The 14,788-nt window shown below is 33.9% G+C and overlaps 1 protein-coding gene across 1 annotated transcript in view; it reads left to right on the top strand.

Annotated features, from left to right (window-relative positions):
* The window catches only part of MYO16 (myosin XVI), a 719,254-nt gene that overhangs the window by 683,996 nt on the left and 20,470 nt on the right, over positions 1-14,788 (top strand). Inside the window, exon 32 of the mRNA XM_044669338.1 lies at positions 6,304-6,395. Within this exon, the coding sequence (XP_044525273.1) occupies positions 6,304-6,395 (92 nt within the window). The remainder of the gene's footprint in view (positions 1-6,303; positions 6,396-14,788) is intronic.

Here is a 14,788-nt window from a genome sequence, read left to right as displayed (position 1 = left end):
AAAAAAAAAAAAAAAAAGACTTTCTTGACCATGGCCCTTTGTTGTAGGTAGGGCAAACATTTTGTGTATGTGTTAAATGTCTTTTTATGTACAACCTTAATTTGACAATCTTTAGTAGGAAAATAAGTAAACATCTATTGAATACAGAATAACTAAACCTAACTGAATCTTATCCCAAAAAGCCTTTTTACCCATTAGTGCTTTAAAATATAGGAAGAGTCCATTTTTTCCCCTAAGGTATATAGTTTCATGGCAGTTTGCAAGGTTATTTTTGTACAGATTGCTAATTTACAATTTAAAGTGCAATGCACTTTAAAAAGAAATAAAATTGTAAATGTAAATATGTAGGAAATAATTTAATGTTAAAATAGAATCAGGAATAGCATTTTCCAGGAAACATTCTTTTGAATGTCAAAATTATTTCCCAGAAGAAAATATTTATGTTTTTATTTACTGAACTATGTTTGGATATAGATTATTATGGCTATCACTTATTTTAATCATATTGGGAAAACACCAACTTGGAGTTTATATGCTTAATTTTTCCTAGGACTTAGTGTCATTATTTTAAGGAAATATTTTTAGTATAACTGTACTATTAGTATTAATATACATTCTTGTAAGATATTACATAGATTCTCTTCATATGAAGATTTTTAACTCTGTGGGACAATGTTGATACAAAGATGATAAAATATTTCAAATAATAATTGCACAGTATGATATCCTGCAATATTTATGCTTGATGGATACATTTTTTTAATTGCTGAGCTTCAATGGGGAGAGGAAAAAGACTTGGAAGGTTATTATAATTAATTTAATTACATATGATCTATGAGGAGTTTTGTGTTCTTTGTAATACTATTATTTAATATATGGTGCTTTTCTTCAATTCACGGTATTTTTTGATATACCGAAATATTGGATTCCAGAAGGGATAGAATGAGGGAAAACACTATGTCATTATAAATATTTTAAATTACATAGAATTCAATTCAACAAACATTTATTAATCACCCACTGTGGACAAAAAAATAAACATCCACACTTCACTTCACTTAAGATCATAAGGTTTCTCTTTAATTCTAATCCTTACTAGAATTCAGATTTTTAGTATCAATTATACTGGAAGAAATATGCTTGCTTAAAATTCAGGTCATTTTTACCTATTCAGCTATTTAAATATTTAATAGAATTGGTACATTCTAGGTACCTGGAATTTGGCAACTCTTATTTAGTAATTTCATTTATATTTAGTAATTTCATTTATATAATATATATTATACAAATATATATATTTATATATATGCATATATATCTACGAATATGTTCACCTCTATGTGAGCATGATGTATATTTCAATGTAGCTTGATCCTTTGATAGATCTGCAATCTCAATTTCACAGGTATTCATTTCACTAGTACAGATTGAAACCTCTCCATGCATTTTTATTTTGAGTGACTCTCATTTGTGTCATTCTGTAAATCTTCCACAGAGTATCCTTGGAACACCCTGATAGTCTTCCTTCGATCTTTTTTACTCTTTAGGGAAGACTAGCATAGCACTCAGTCTTTCTATTTGTTTTGTTTTATTCTCTCTTTTCTCATATCTGACCTACCTCCATTTCTAATTTTATCTGTCCTTGAGGATGTTTCTTATGCAGGGGTATGTTAGAATTAGCTCAATTTGGCTCTCAAGAGGCAATTGTCCAGTTGAGAATGTAAGCGATTATACCTCAGAAATTAGCAAATACTACAAATGAGGGTTTAGTTTAATTGTTTGAGTGATTTTTTTAGACTTAAAGTGATAAAAAAAATGTTAATAATGCAAATTTAGTGTTTTCTGTGTATATTTTCCACCCTGAGGAGTACTGGAAGGGAGAGACAATGAACATTTATCCTCATACTCCTACTTTTATGCCATTTCTCACATGTAAGTCATTGATCTTAATATGGTACAGCATATCTACTCCTATATACCTTGGATTTTTCCATTGCCATATGGTGTGTGTCCATATGGCATGTCTAAATGTGGTTTATGAGGAGATGTGGATAGTTATCTCTAGAATCTTACCCACTCCTCTTAAAGGGAGCCTTTGATTCCTCTTTGGAAGAGAAAAGAATGGGCCATGAGACTGGCTGCCATATTTTTCACTGTGAGTCAGGAATCAAAGTCTCCCTTAGAGAGGGGTAAGCAAAATTCCAAATATATCAATCCATTTCTTCCTGTGAGCTACATCTAGATACCCAGTGTGAATAAACACTTTATATGTAGTCAATCCACAGTTGACAAATAAGAATAGAACTTAAATATCAATTCCTTCATTTAACTAAAGAAAAAACTAAGTCCCAGACTCTTCCGAAGCAATTGTAATGCAAGGTGGCTAACAGAAACCTTTTGCTTCTGTAATTTCTAACAAGTCACAAAAAAGTCAGTTAAACATCTTAGAATCTTCAGAAAGTCAGTTGGATCTTGAAACTATAAATAGAGGTGAAGTTCCAACTGACTAGGCTTTTGCCTTCTGGCTTTCGCTGTGGCTGGAGGCTTTTGCTTTGGCCTTTCTGCTTGGCTTGGCTTCAGCCTTGGCCTGTGCTTATCTTGTCTTGGGGAAATTTGGACCAATCTCATTTCTCTAGACCTCTCCCCAATCTCTCCATCCATATCCCTCCCTTTCCCCTGAATTTCCTGTGGGTCCTGGGTGGAAGGGAAGTCTTGGTGATTGGACATTGAGTGTTTATTTTCTATAGACAAGTAGAGTATCCTCAAATAAGTTACCCCTAGTTTTAGTGATTTGATAAAGATTTTACTTAAAAGGCAGTTGAAGGGGGCAGCTGGGTAGCTCAGTGGATTGAGAGCCAGGCCTAGAGATGGGAGGTCCTAGGTTCAAATCTGACCTCAGCCACTTCCCAGCTGTGTGATCCTGGACAAGTCACTTGACCCCCATTGCCTACCCTTACCACTCTTCCACCAAGGAACTAATACACACAAGTTAAGGGTTTAAAAATTAAAAAAAAAAAGGGGGGGCAGTTGAATCTCCCTACTGGGAGAGCAGGTTCTCTCAGTCTAAACCTCTCCTGCGACCCATCCCCCACCATCACCCTCTCCCTAGCAGCAGTTAGAAAATCCTAAACCCCTCTCCCCTTCTGACTGACCCTGGTATTAATAAATCCCCTTGTTACCTATTCAAGCCTCTGGTGAATCATTGTATCAAAAATTGAGGCAAGGGCTAAAGAGGGAAGGAATCGTTTTTTTCTTTTTATTTCTTGAGAGAACTGGGGTCATCCATCTTGGCAGGAAGTACCTACCCAAGACTTCCTCCAGCCATCAGTTTGACTGGAAGGGAGGGGCCCTCTCGATTCCTCCCTCAAGAGACTGGAGAAACTAACAAGAGAAACCCTGCAGCCAAAACCTAAACATTTCTTACTGGCCTTAATTTCCTCCCTGGATCCTCTGTCTCAAGCCTCTGGGAATAAACTTGTTTGAGCTGCCTCTCCTACATACCCCATTTCCTTTATCTCCTATATACCTTCCCATGCCTTCTTTCCTCCTCCAATCACCTTATAATCACCTAATATCCCCTTCATCCTTCCTCACACCCAAATTGCCTTCGTTGACCCACTCAGGTTACCTTATTTACTTCTTGATAACACCACATAGTACGAAAGACAATGTCTGATGTTTTCTAATTCCATTTTCTGTTGTTGCGAATATGCCTGACCCAAGGTAGATCTACCCAGGCTATTTATTTCAGTCTTTCTCTGAAGACACAGAAACAGGAAAAAGCTACAAATGTGGGAATGGATAAGGTCAAAGGGACCAGTGATGTAGAAAGTCAAAAAGTCAGATGGAGTCAGATACCTGAAAACACCATGATGAATGGTGGATACAAAGTCAAATAAAAGATGGTTCTTTTCTTCACGGAATTTGAGATCCACAAGAAATAAAACAGATACAAACATAAATATAATATAAGATCTAATGTAAGAACAAGAAACAAAATTCATTTCCATTTCTATAATATTTTAAGGTTTTTAGAGTGCTATATAAACATGTACTCATTTATAATGATAGATAAAGTATCTATTATGCTCTTAGTATGCAGAAGGTATTATGCTAAGCAATAGGAATATAAATACAAGTAAAAAGGCAGTCCCTACTTTCTAGGAGCTTAGATTCAAATGGGGGAAGGAAACACATAAATGGAAGCTCAGAGCTAGAAAAATCCACATAATCAAGATCAGAATCAGGAGAAAAGAGAACCATGTCTTGCTATGGCACTTCCTTAAGGAAAGTGTCTGAGTAGAAACTTACTGATGAGTGGTGGAGGTTCTTTGGGGACAGAAGTATCTCCAGAATGAAGAGGCAGCTAGAGAGATGGAAAAGTCTGGATAATTCTAAATGAATGACATACCTCATCATACACAGAGGGCATTACATAAATCTTTCTACAGTTTTAAACTTTAACCATATGCATGTACATGTATATATGTGTATTTACCCTTATTAGATAAGTTAGTATCCTCATTTCACAGATGAGGAAAGTGGGGATGAGAGAAAGTTGTAGTAGTAGTAGTAGTAGTAGTAGTAGTAGTAGTAGTAGTAGTAGTAGTAGTAGTAGTAGCAGCAGCAGCAGCAACAGTAGTGATACTAATACCATTTATATGATGGTAAATATATTTATATTATGTATGCATGTATATATATATATATGTGTGTGTGTGTATATGTGAGGTAAGCATCATAGTTTTCCCCATTTTAAGTGCAGGACTTCCTGACACTACATACAGTGCTTTATCTTCCATACCACCTGGACTCCCCAACTGTGTTAGGTTTTTTTTTTGTTTAGATATTTTATTTTTTTTAGAAAAATTTTCCATGGTTACATGATTCATGTTTTTACTTTCCCCTTCACCCCCCCCCCATAGCTAACGCAAATTTCCACTGGTTTTAACATGTGTTATCAATCACCAACTGTGTTAGTTTAAAGGAGATAGCCAATGGTGGTATCCTAGAGAGAAACAGAAAAGTAGAGAAGAGGGATGAGTTTAGGGTTAAAAGATGATGAGTTCTCTTTTAGACCTGTTGAGAAAATATGACATGTTCAAAGTAACTCATTCATTTATAAATGAATTTTTGGGACATTACCTAAACTAAGTTGAAGACTTTCTGTATTTTACACTGTTTTTTTACTGTGCATTCAAGGTGGAATAAAAATAGTTTCATCTCAGTGCCTCACCTCAGTGCCAGATGCTTTCTAAGTGGCAGTTACTCTTTTCCCCTCTTGATTCATCACAAAATCTTTTCCTCATCACTTGAAAAGTCTATGACACCTCATTATGCCTCACCCCTCAACCTACTCCTTTATTAAGCCTTTCAGTAGTGATTCCTTTTCTATACTAACTCTCCTATCATCCATCCATGACTTTTCATAGTATCATTAACTTATGAATGGACAGTTATCAGGACATTCTCCCTATAGAGTTTCCCACTTCCGAATTCTTCTCACCTTTACTCTTTTAGATAGACCTCAAACTACTATAACCTATTAAGAACATGCTCTCACTTTTCCATCACCTTCCTTGAATATCTTCTGGGTGATCAGGCTATCCAACAGAAGATGCATAAACTCAGTTATCATTTTCCTCTTGCCCAAGGAACATTTTCCCCCTCTTTACTGTTCACTGTGCATGGTAAAATAACAGTGACAACAATAATAATAACAGCTAACATTTATGTAGTACCTACACTTTACCAAGAACTGTGCTAAGTACTTTATAATTTTTCCCTGATTTGATCCTCACCACATCCAGGAGAGGTAGGTGGTAGTGATATCCCCATTTTACAGCTGAAGAAACTGAGGCAGAGAAAGGCTAAATGACTTAACCAGGATTACATAGCTACTAAGTATCTGAGGCCAGATTTGACTCTTAATTCCAGGTCTGACATTCTATTCTACTCATTTTATTCTACTCTAACTTTTCCCTTATTTCATTTTTTAAACTAATACCATTTACTAGAAGAATCTGTCTTTTCCCTCTACCATTTATTCATTTATGTACATTTGTTCATTTATGTGTGTGGGTTTTTTTAGTGTTTGGCTTCTTTTGGCCCTTGTTAAAACATGTTTACTCAACAATAGATAAATTTTGTAGTACCAAGTACTCTTTCTCATTTAGTAAATATTTGTTGCTAATAAGAACTCCTTATATCAATGAAATATGACTTATAATCCATTTGAATATGTATAGAAGTTTGTTTTTTTATTGAGAATGAATAACTAACTAATGGCATCATCATCAATAGGTGTACCAGAAGAAGAGGGCTACTCGAAATTGTCAGTGAGTGGTACAGCAAGCTCATCAATCCAGAGACATAGGGAGAGCCACACCAGTCAGGTAAATCAGTCTACGATTGTCAAATAGAAACTGATCACTTGGAAATTACATTATATCATGACATCTCTTGGACACCATTGATTTTTCAGTATTTAAAAATTGTCACGTACAGTTATTTATGTTTATGCCATTAGTGTATGCAATATAATGAAGCTGGTATTTTTTAACCAATAGTCTTTTCATAAAACAAAATATGATTTAAAACTGAAACAACATAGAAAAAACAGTATCATAGACTATCATTTCATCTCAATAGTTACATAGAGATTCTATACATTATACCTTTACTCAGAGGCAGACTATCATTTCTGGACAACTAGTTTAAAATGAGGTAATAATTCATATTCTATATTATCTTTTTTCCAAAAAAGTTTCACATGTAATCCTTAAAACTTTAGTTCTTAAATATCTGTTTCATCTTAGCAAAGAAAACTAACATATTCATGGAAAAATATTTAATCATATTCATGGAAAAATGTTTAATCATTATTATAGAACAAGGAATTCTATCAAGTAAAGCTTTAATCATTTTTTGTATATGAGATGACGAGAAGCCTTCTTTTTAAAAATGAACTTCAAAGAAGAAATATGAATTTGGAATCAAATCTGGTATTTGTTTTAACAAAAAGTTCTATTTTTAAAGCTATTTTATTTTTAGATAAGGAATATCTTAATATTCAATTGATATTTTTTTCAAAGTTCAACATAGTTTTTTAAACTCTTCTGTCTTAGAATATATTCATGAGTTTGTGAACTCAGATACTGATGATATATTGATGATATATCTTACTTGTGATTTGTTTATATATACAGACATATATACATGTGTGTATATGTTTATACACACATATATAAACCCTTATCTTCCAGTCTTAGAATCAATACTCTGTACTGGACTTCCTGTCTCTATCCACTGAGTCACCTTTCTGCCCCTCAATATAATTTTTAGGACTATATTTTAAAAGGTTAATTATCCAGATGTTTCAAATAATTTATACAATTATTTTATAAATTTTTGTTTGTAGCTATATATTTGTCATCGTGTACACCTAACTGTGGTATCCATTTTAGAGTTTCAAAGTAACACAAAAAAAGTAAGAGAAAAAAATCAATTATTTTAATCCTAAAAAATAAATCTTGCAACAAGCAATGTTCAGGAATCACATACACTTATATATCACCAGTAAGATAGGGAAAAAATGCTGATTGGTTGTAACAGATTGTCACTAATCTCTCTTCTATCCCTTAGAGATGCAAGTACTTTATCTTGTAGGTGTTAAGGATGCTTTATGTAAGAGAAATTCACAAGGGTACTTGCAATGAACTCTGATGTGATTTTTATTGTAGGGTTCACTCCAGCACTTAATAACATAATGATAGATCATTTAACTTCCTTACCAGAGTTTCATGCCCCACAATGTAGTCATAGAGAAGTTAGATAGAGGTGCATGAAATGTTGCTGCTGTATCACTCCATCTTCCACAGTTTGGGCTAAAAAACAAAAGGGAAAGGTCATTCAGAAATCATTTTTCACATTCTATTTGAGTTGGGGGCTTGTTTCCAAATATAATTATATGAAAAAGAAAAAACAGTGGCCTCCAATCATTTACAGTAATGATGCTTGGGGAAATGGAAAGCCATGCTTATTTCTATCCCCCCAAAGTGTGAAAGTTCACATGATGAGACATATTCCTCATTTGAAAAGCTGGAGGAGAAATTTGAAATGATGCTTTTAATTACCACCAGCATTTCAGAATCTAACTCATATGTGACAATTCAGCAGGGCCAATATGGACCTTTCTGGCTATATCTTAGTTTTTCTGCTTTGGTTTATTCCAACACAAATAAACAGAATCTCTGTGGGAAAACAAACATAAAACCTGAGGGATAAACTGTTTTGTAGTAAAGCTTTCTGTTAACTCAAAACCAAATCTCTCCACAGATAAATTTGTCTTTTGAATAACAACGACATTGATTTTAATGTCATTCTTTGGAGGAAGATAAGAATATATAGGCTTTATTACAGGCAAGGAAAATAAGAAACAGTCTTGGTCGTTTGTCACCATGTCAAAAATCATGGAATGTGTCATTTGAAGGTATCTCATGTGGTCATGTAGCCTGTCTCTTGTTTTCAAAAATGACCTTACCTACATTCAATCCAACATATGACCAATAATTGATAAAATTTTACAGGCATAGAAGCCATAAGATAATTCTCAATAGCACAATATAGGTGCTGACTAAATTTCTATTTAAGTTGGTGACATAAAGTAATATAATTTAACATAAAGAGCACAGGATTTACAGTCAATAGATCTGGCTTGGAGTCCTAGTTACTTCACTTACTATTCTTGTGACTGTGATCAAGTCATTTACCTTCTCAGCATCTCCTCCTTTTTCTGTAATCATACTCCGACTATGTAAGTTTTTTTATAAGAAACATGCTTTGTAAACTGTGACATAGTACGTAAATCTGAATTATTTTTATCTAACCCAAATGATCTTTTTCAAGTTAAATATATATTTTCTTTACTTGTCTTTTATGCAAAACAACAATTATTTGGTTTTTACCTTTAGAAGAACAGAGCCTCATAAATCCTCAAAATTCTATCATATAAATGTGCATTATGAAACTTTAAGATACTTTTTTCCCTATAAGCATATTTATTGCTTTGGAATATAAAGAGAAAGCAAGGAAGATCTTTTCACATTGAGAGGATCCATGGTAGTTGTAGTAGTAGCAGTAGCAACAGCAGAAGCAATGGCCATGGTAATTGAAGTAACAATAATAATGTTTATATAGTACTTTAATGTTTACAAAGTACTTTTCAAATACTATATCATTTCACAACTCTGAGAGGCAGGAGCTATTACTTATCCCTATTTTGCAAAGGGAGAAACTAAAGCATATAGAGGGTAAGTGACTTACCTAGGGTCATAGGAGCTAGTAAGTGTCTAAGTTCAGATTCGAACTAAAATCCACCCTGACTCTAGATTCAGTGCTCTTTCTGTCTCTCTACTCTGAATTCATCATCATTTTCCAGAGTTGCACAGGATAAGCAAGCATTAGCAACTTGTGATCTGTGTAGTTAATGGGGATAACTACCCAGTTAGATTGCCGATGCCCTGGAATATTGGAGTAAATAAAATATTAAATCTGTCCCCACCCCACAACTGACACAGAGAGTGAAGTTTAATCTTATTTCAAATCTAGTAGAGTGACTCGATATGTATCACTTGGCTAAGCTCACAGGAGCTGAAGACCTCATCCAAACTCTGATCTTTCCCACTCATCATAATTAATTAGATCTTTTAGAGAAAAACAAATTTCCCAATAGGGGAAGTAGGATTCCCCAATATCATATCTGTTGGCTCTTACTCACTGCTTGTTCCACTCCTCCTTGTGTCTCTCACCCTTTGTATTTTTTCACCGTGATTCAGCTTCCTTCTCACTCTAGAACATCTCTCAGTCTCTAAGGGCTTCTCACCCTGTACATCCCTCCCCTTTGCCAGCCCCTTCTTCCGCTGATGAGTTCCATGTTGTGGACTCTTGCTTAGGGAGAAGCCCAGGACAAGCAGGATTCATTTCCTTGCTGGATTTTGCCACCATGTTCCAGTCAGTGCCTTCTCCCCTTTGTACTTCCCCTTCAGCTACCTTTTATTTGTTGTGTTCCCTCATTAGAATGTAAGCGCTTAAAAAATGGAAAAGGGGAGGGGGAGATGGAGAGGGAGAGAGATAGAGACAGAGACAGAGTCAGAGGAAGAAGAAGAAATAGGAAGAAAAGAAAAGAATGTAAGCTCTGTCAGGGCAATAGAAACTGTTTTTCGTATTTGTCTCCGACTGTATCATCAGCACCTGGGACAATGTGTGTGTGTGTGTGTGTGTGTGTATTGTTGGAGAACATGGGAGCTGAAATGAAATGAAAGCATGTGCGAATTAGGATGAGGTGTTGTGAATAGGAGAAGGGATGGCTGCAATTCTGAGAGCTTGTCCTCAGCATGAAAATTACTAGTTACACATCTGCTTAGCAGCCCACATTTGACAATGAAAAATGAGAAGCTTTCTTCTTTCATTTGAGAACAACTTACTTATATTTTCATTACAACTTAAGCTCCAGCACCTCCATTGGGCCATTTTATTGCTTTCAGCACACTGTACCTCCTAGTAAGTAAGACTTCTATTCTCATATGATTCCTTTCTTTTTCCCCTTTGGGCATTTATTCTCATATTTCTTACCAAACACTTCTTTCTTTTCATTGACTCTTCATTTTGTTTTCTTCATCATGGAATGCCAGTGAAAAGAGAATTTTTGCAAACCTTACTTTGCCTTTACAAGGACATAAGGATTCATTATTAATATGTGTCATGTTCAGAGATTAATAATGAAACAATTGGTGATAGTCTGATGGAAAAAAGTGGCAATCAAGCAGTCAAGGCGGTAATAAAATACCTTCTACTCCTTCTAACATACAGCCACCAATGAAAGACATAAAATAATCAATACAAAATTGATCTGAATTAGGAAGCAAATTGTTTTGTGGTTTGTTTTACTGGACCATTAAAGAAGGCTTTTTGTAACATCAAACATCAACAAAATTAAGTATTTCAAGGTATTTAATAACATAAAATGTTCTTTCTTTCTCTATATGCATCCTGTATACTACTTCAAACACCTTCTAGAATTTAATAATGAAAGAAAAACATATAGCAAGTTACAGAAAATGATGCAACAAAGGCATTTATTAATGGATAAAAATTAAAGAATATTCTAAAGTACATGACAGAAAAAATGAAATTAGGTAGCCATGCAAAGGAGAAAAGATATTTCTAACATGCAAACAGATGGAGAATGTGAAATGGAAAATATATTTCATATGGCAGAAGCTTCAGAGCATCAGTATTCAATATCAATGGCTTATTTGCATAACAAGCATGGAATCTAATAGCATACACACAAAAAATGAAGACATGAAATGAATTGCCGATTACTTTATTAAAATGGTAACAGTTATAATAGGAGATGATCATGCTCTTTAAGATAAGATGATTTTTAGAATTCCTTTGTTTTGTTTTTTTATGAAACATTACTCTGGTTATACATATCTTAATTGAATTCAAATTGGTCATTTATATTTCACTTAAGAAATTAATAGTCATAAAGAAAGGACTACCAATTATCATTTGGGAAAGATGAGAAGAAGGCTAAGGAGGTGGCCAAAGACTAGGATTTTTTATTTTTAAAATGTATCATCTTTCAAAATAAATTTCCCTGAACAACTTCTATATGGTGAAACTCAGTGCAATTATACACGATTTGATGGGGGTGGGGATGAATTGTTCCATTCTGTTTGAAGTTAACTAAGAAATTACTAGATATACCCTTTTAATTTCATTTCTTGATGAAAATCATTGTAAAATATATGTTCTACTTTTATGGTACCTTAAACTACAGTGCCTTTCTCTGTAAGTGTGAAAATACTTGTATGCCTAGAATCATTTCTCTTAAAATTTTTAGTTTCCTTTAAAATTCAGCTCAGGTATCAACACCTAAAGGAAATTTGTCCTGACTCCTACAGCTGCTAGTGCTTTCTCTTTGCTGAAGGTATTGTTTTTATTCAACCGTTTATATGTTATATATCCACTCCACCTGATTCCAGGCATCTGTAAGGTCCCTTGAAGACAGAAATTGTTTTTCACTTTGTCTTTCTGTTTCTAGTTCTTAGACCAGAGTCTCACACATTAAAAGTATTTAAAATATTCTCTTTAAATGAATACATTGATAATGATTATTAACTAGAATATATTGAAAATAATCTTTCATGATGATTCATTTTCTCAGTTCTTAAGAGTTATCATTGTGTACATCATTCTCATTGTAGCATAAATTGACGTCAAATTAAAAATACAAAAAAACAGTGTAGCTTAATAGCTGGACTTCTATTTCTCAATTCAGGAAAGCCTGGATTCAAAAACTTATCTCTGATATATACATTAACTATGGGACCATGGACAAATCATTTTACAACCCTCTTAGCCTCAGTTTTCTTACATGCAAAATTATGGTATTGGACTAGATTATCTCCAAGTTCCCTTCCAGCTTTGACATTCTATGCTCCTAACAAATTGCTGAGAAAATAACAATAATTAATTGGGATTTACAGTAAGTTGGGTTACAATTAATCATAATTGTATTGGTCTGTAAAAAGGAATCAAATGAACCCAACTAAGAAGTAATCAATTTTGTCATTGTAAAGAAAGCATCTTGGAATATCAAATAACAACTCAAGTAGATTTTCCCAGAACCAATGAATATTAGAGCTGAATAGGAGATCAAACTTTATCTTATTTTATAGGTGCACAAAATTAGCCCCGAAAGGATGAATTTTTAAAAGAGTATACTGGTACTAAAAATAGTGCAGTTATGATTTGAGACAAGAATAAGGCTTGTAAGTAAATCTGCTTAAAAGCCATTGATCTTCCCATTCTACCAAGCTGAATTAAGTGAATCAAATTGAATGACATTTCTTGAATTTATCAAAAATGGATTTTAGTGCCACTTGGCATCAATAAACTTGGGAGATGGGATAACTGTAGATAAGTTCATTACTAGTTAAAAACTAGAATTCAAAAAAGATCTCCTTCAATGGTATGTCTTCAGAGCTATTGCGCTACGATATTCTTGTCTAGTATACAGTTGTAGGGACACCTGACATCAGGGAACAACAGCTTTTTGCAAATTTCACTTCATTGGGGTCGTAAATAGAATAGAGTATTTAACATATGCACCCTAATGAAAAGGATAAGTACAAACAATGTCCTGTAGAAAGAGATGTTTATCTAGTTCAGTGATGGGCAAACTTTTTAAAGAGGGAGCCAAAGGAAAGGAAATGCTCATCTGGCAGTCTGTTTCTAAAGCAACTCTTTTGAAATTTCATTATATTATATCCTACTCATTGTATTCGTCAGATTAGGAATAATGTTGCACTGCCAGATAGAACATTTCAGGGGGCCACATCTGGCCCTCGGGCCATAGTTTGCCCAGCACTCATCTAGTTAATTTAATATTGGTGTCAATGACCACAATGAAATAGGAAGACTGTTTATTAACTTTGCAAGGACACCAGATAAAGAATAAAACCAGAACCTCAAAAGGTAGCAAAATCCGTACCTTGACTTTGAAGAAATGATAAGAAACAAACAGAATGAAATTCACTAGAACCATGCTGTGTCAGGAAATAAAAATAAATTACCTTTAGACAGATGAAAAGTATCTAAATGTAAAGGCAAGGGGTTGAGGAAAAAAGATTTTGAAGACAGGGTGGCCAATAATAAGCCTGAGCTCTCAATATAATCCGGTGTTATTGTTGAAAACAAGTAAGTTACCTGAGCCAGGGTGACTTCCCCATGAGAGACTGGGCTTCACTTTTACTAACATCTTATAGATAGAGAAGCAGAAACTGATCATGTAGAGTTATCATTTGAAAAGATTGCAATCCCAATTATATCTTATATTGCATGTCAAAATTTGACTCATAAGAGTAATTGTATTGGTCTGAAAAAAGGAATCAAATGAACCCAACTAAGAAGTAATCTACTATCTACAAAGAGATAAAAAGAAATGAGCAACATTAATGGCTCTGCCTGCTCTGGGACAACATCTGGGAAACACAACTGCTGCTTTTCTGATTGTTCACTTCATGATAATTTCCTAAAATGTTGAATTAATTTCTAATGTAAAACTCAGTGGAAATAAGGTGTAGTTTCTTTTTTTTATTTGACTTATCATTAATATAAAAGTTGTTTAAATCAAAGATACCAATTTACCTTTTCTTCAGGAAATGAAATTATTTCATCAGGAAATGAAATAGTATCTAGACCAGATATCTGAGGAAAGAAGAGAAATTCTCCATTTTATCAGTACTACAACATTCAATCCATAAAGATACTGATTAATTGAATATTGATTGAGATTTGGGGTAAAAAATTTATCATGCTAGTAGCCATTCATTTCCTGTTTGTTAATTATGTGTGTATGTGTGTGTGTGATGTTCCATGTTTGCTATATACCCAATCCTTCTTTAATTTCTTCTGGCAACAAATATTCACAGTATTCAAGCGTGAGACTGCCAAGAAATCTGCATGTCTTTTACTTCTTTGTTTCTTAATTCCATACTATCTTTTATAAAAGCATATTGTTTACTGATCTCTCTCAGTCAACATGACTGAGAGGAAAACTAAGTGAGAACAGTATGAAGTTAACACAAATAAGTCAGAGTAGTCATCGTTCATCCTCCACAATAAAGTATTCAATTATTAAGGAACATGTTGACTTCTTTAGGCAAATATTGTCAAGTTCTTCATTGAATTTTTTCTCTCTTCATCCTTTACAAAG

The sequence above is a fragment of the Gracilinanus agilis genome, chromosome 3 (assembly GCF_016433145.1).
Source record: "Gracilinanus agilis isolate LMUSP501 chromosome 3, AgileGrace, whole genome shotgun sequence".
NCBI classification, from domain to species: Eukaryota; Metazoa; Chordata; class Mammalia; order Didelphimorphia; family Didelphidae; genus Gracilinanus; species Gracilinanus agilis.
This window is presented reverse-complemented; position numbering and strand designations above follow the sequence as displayed.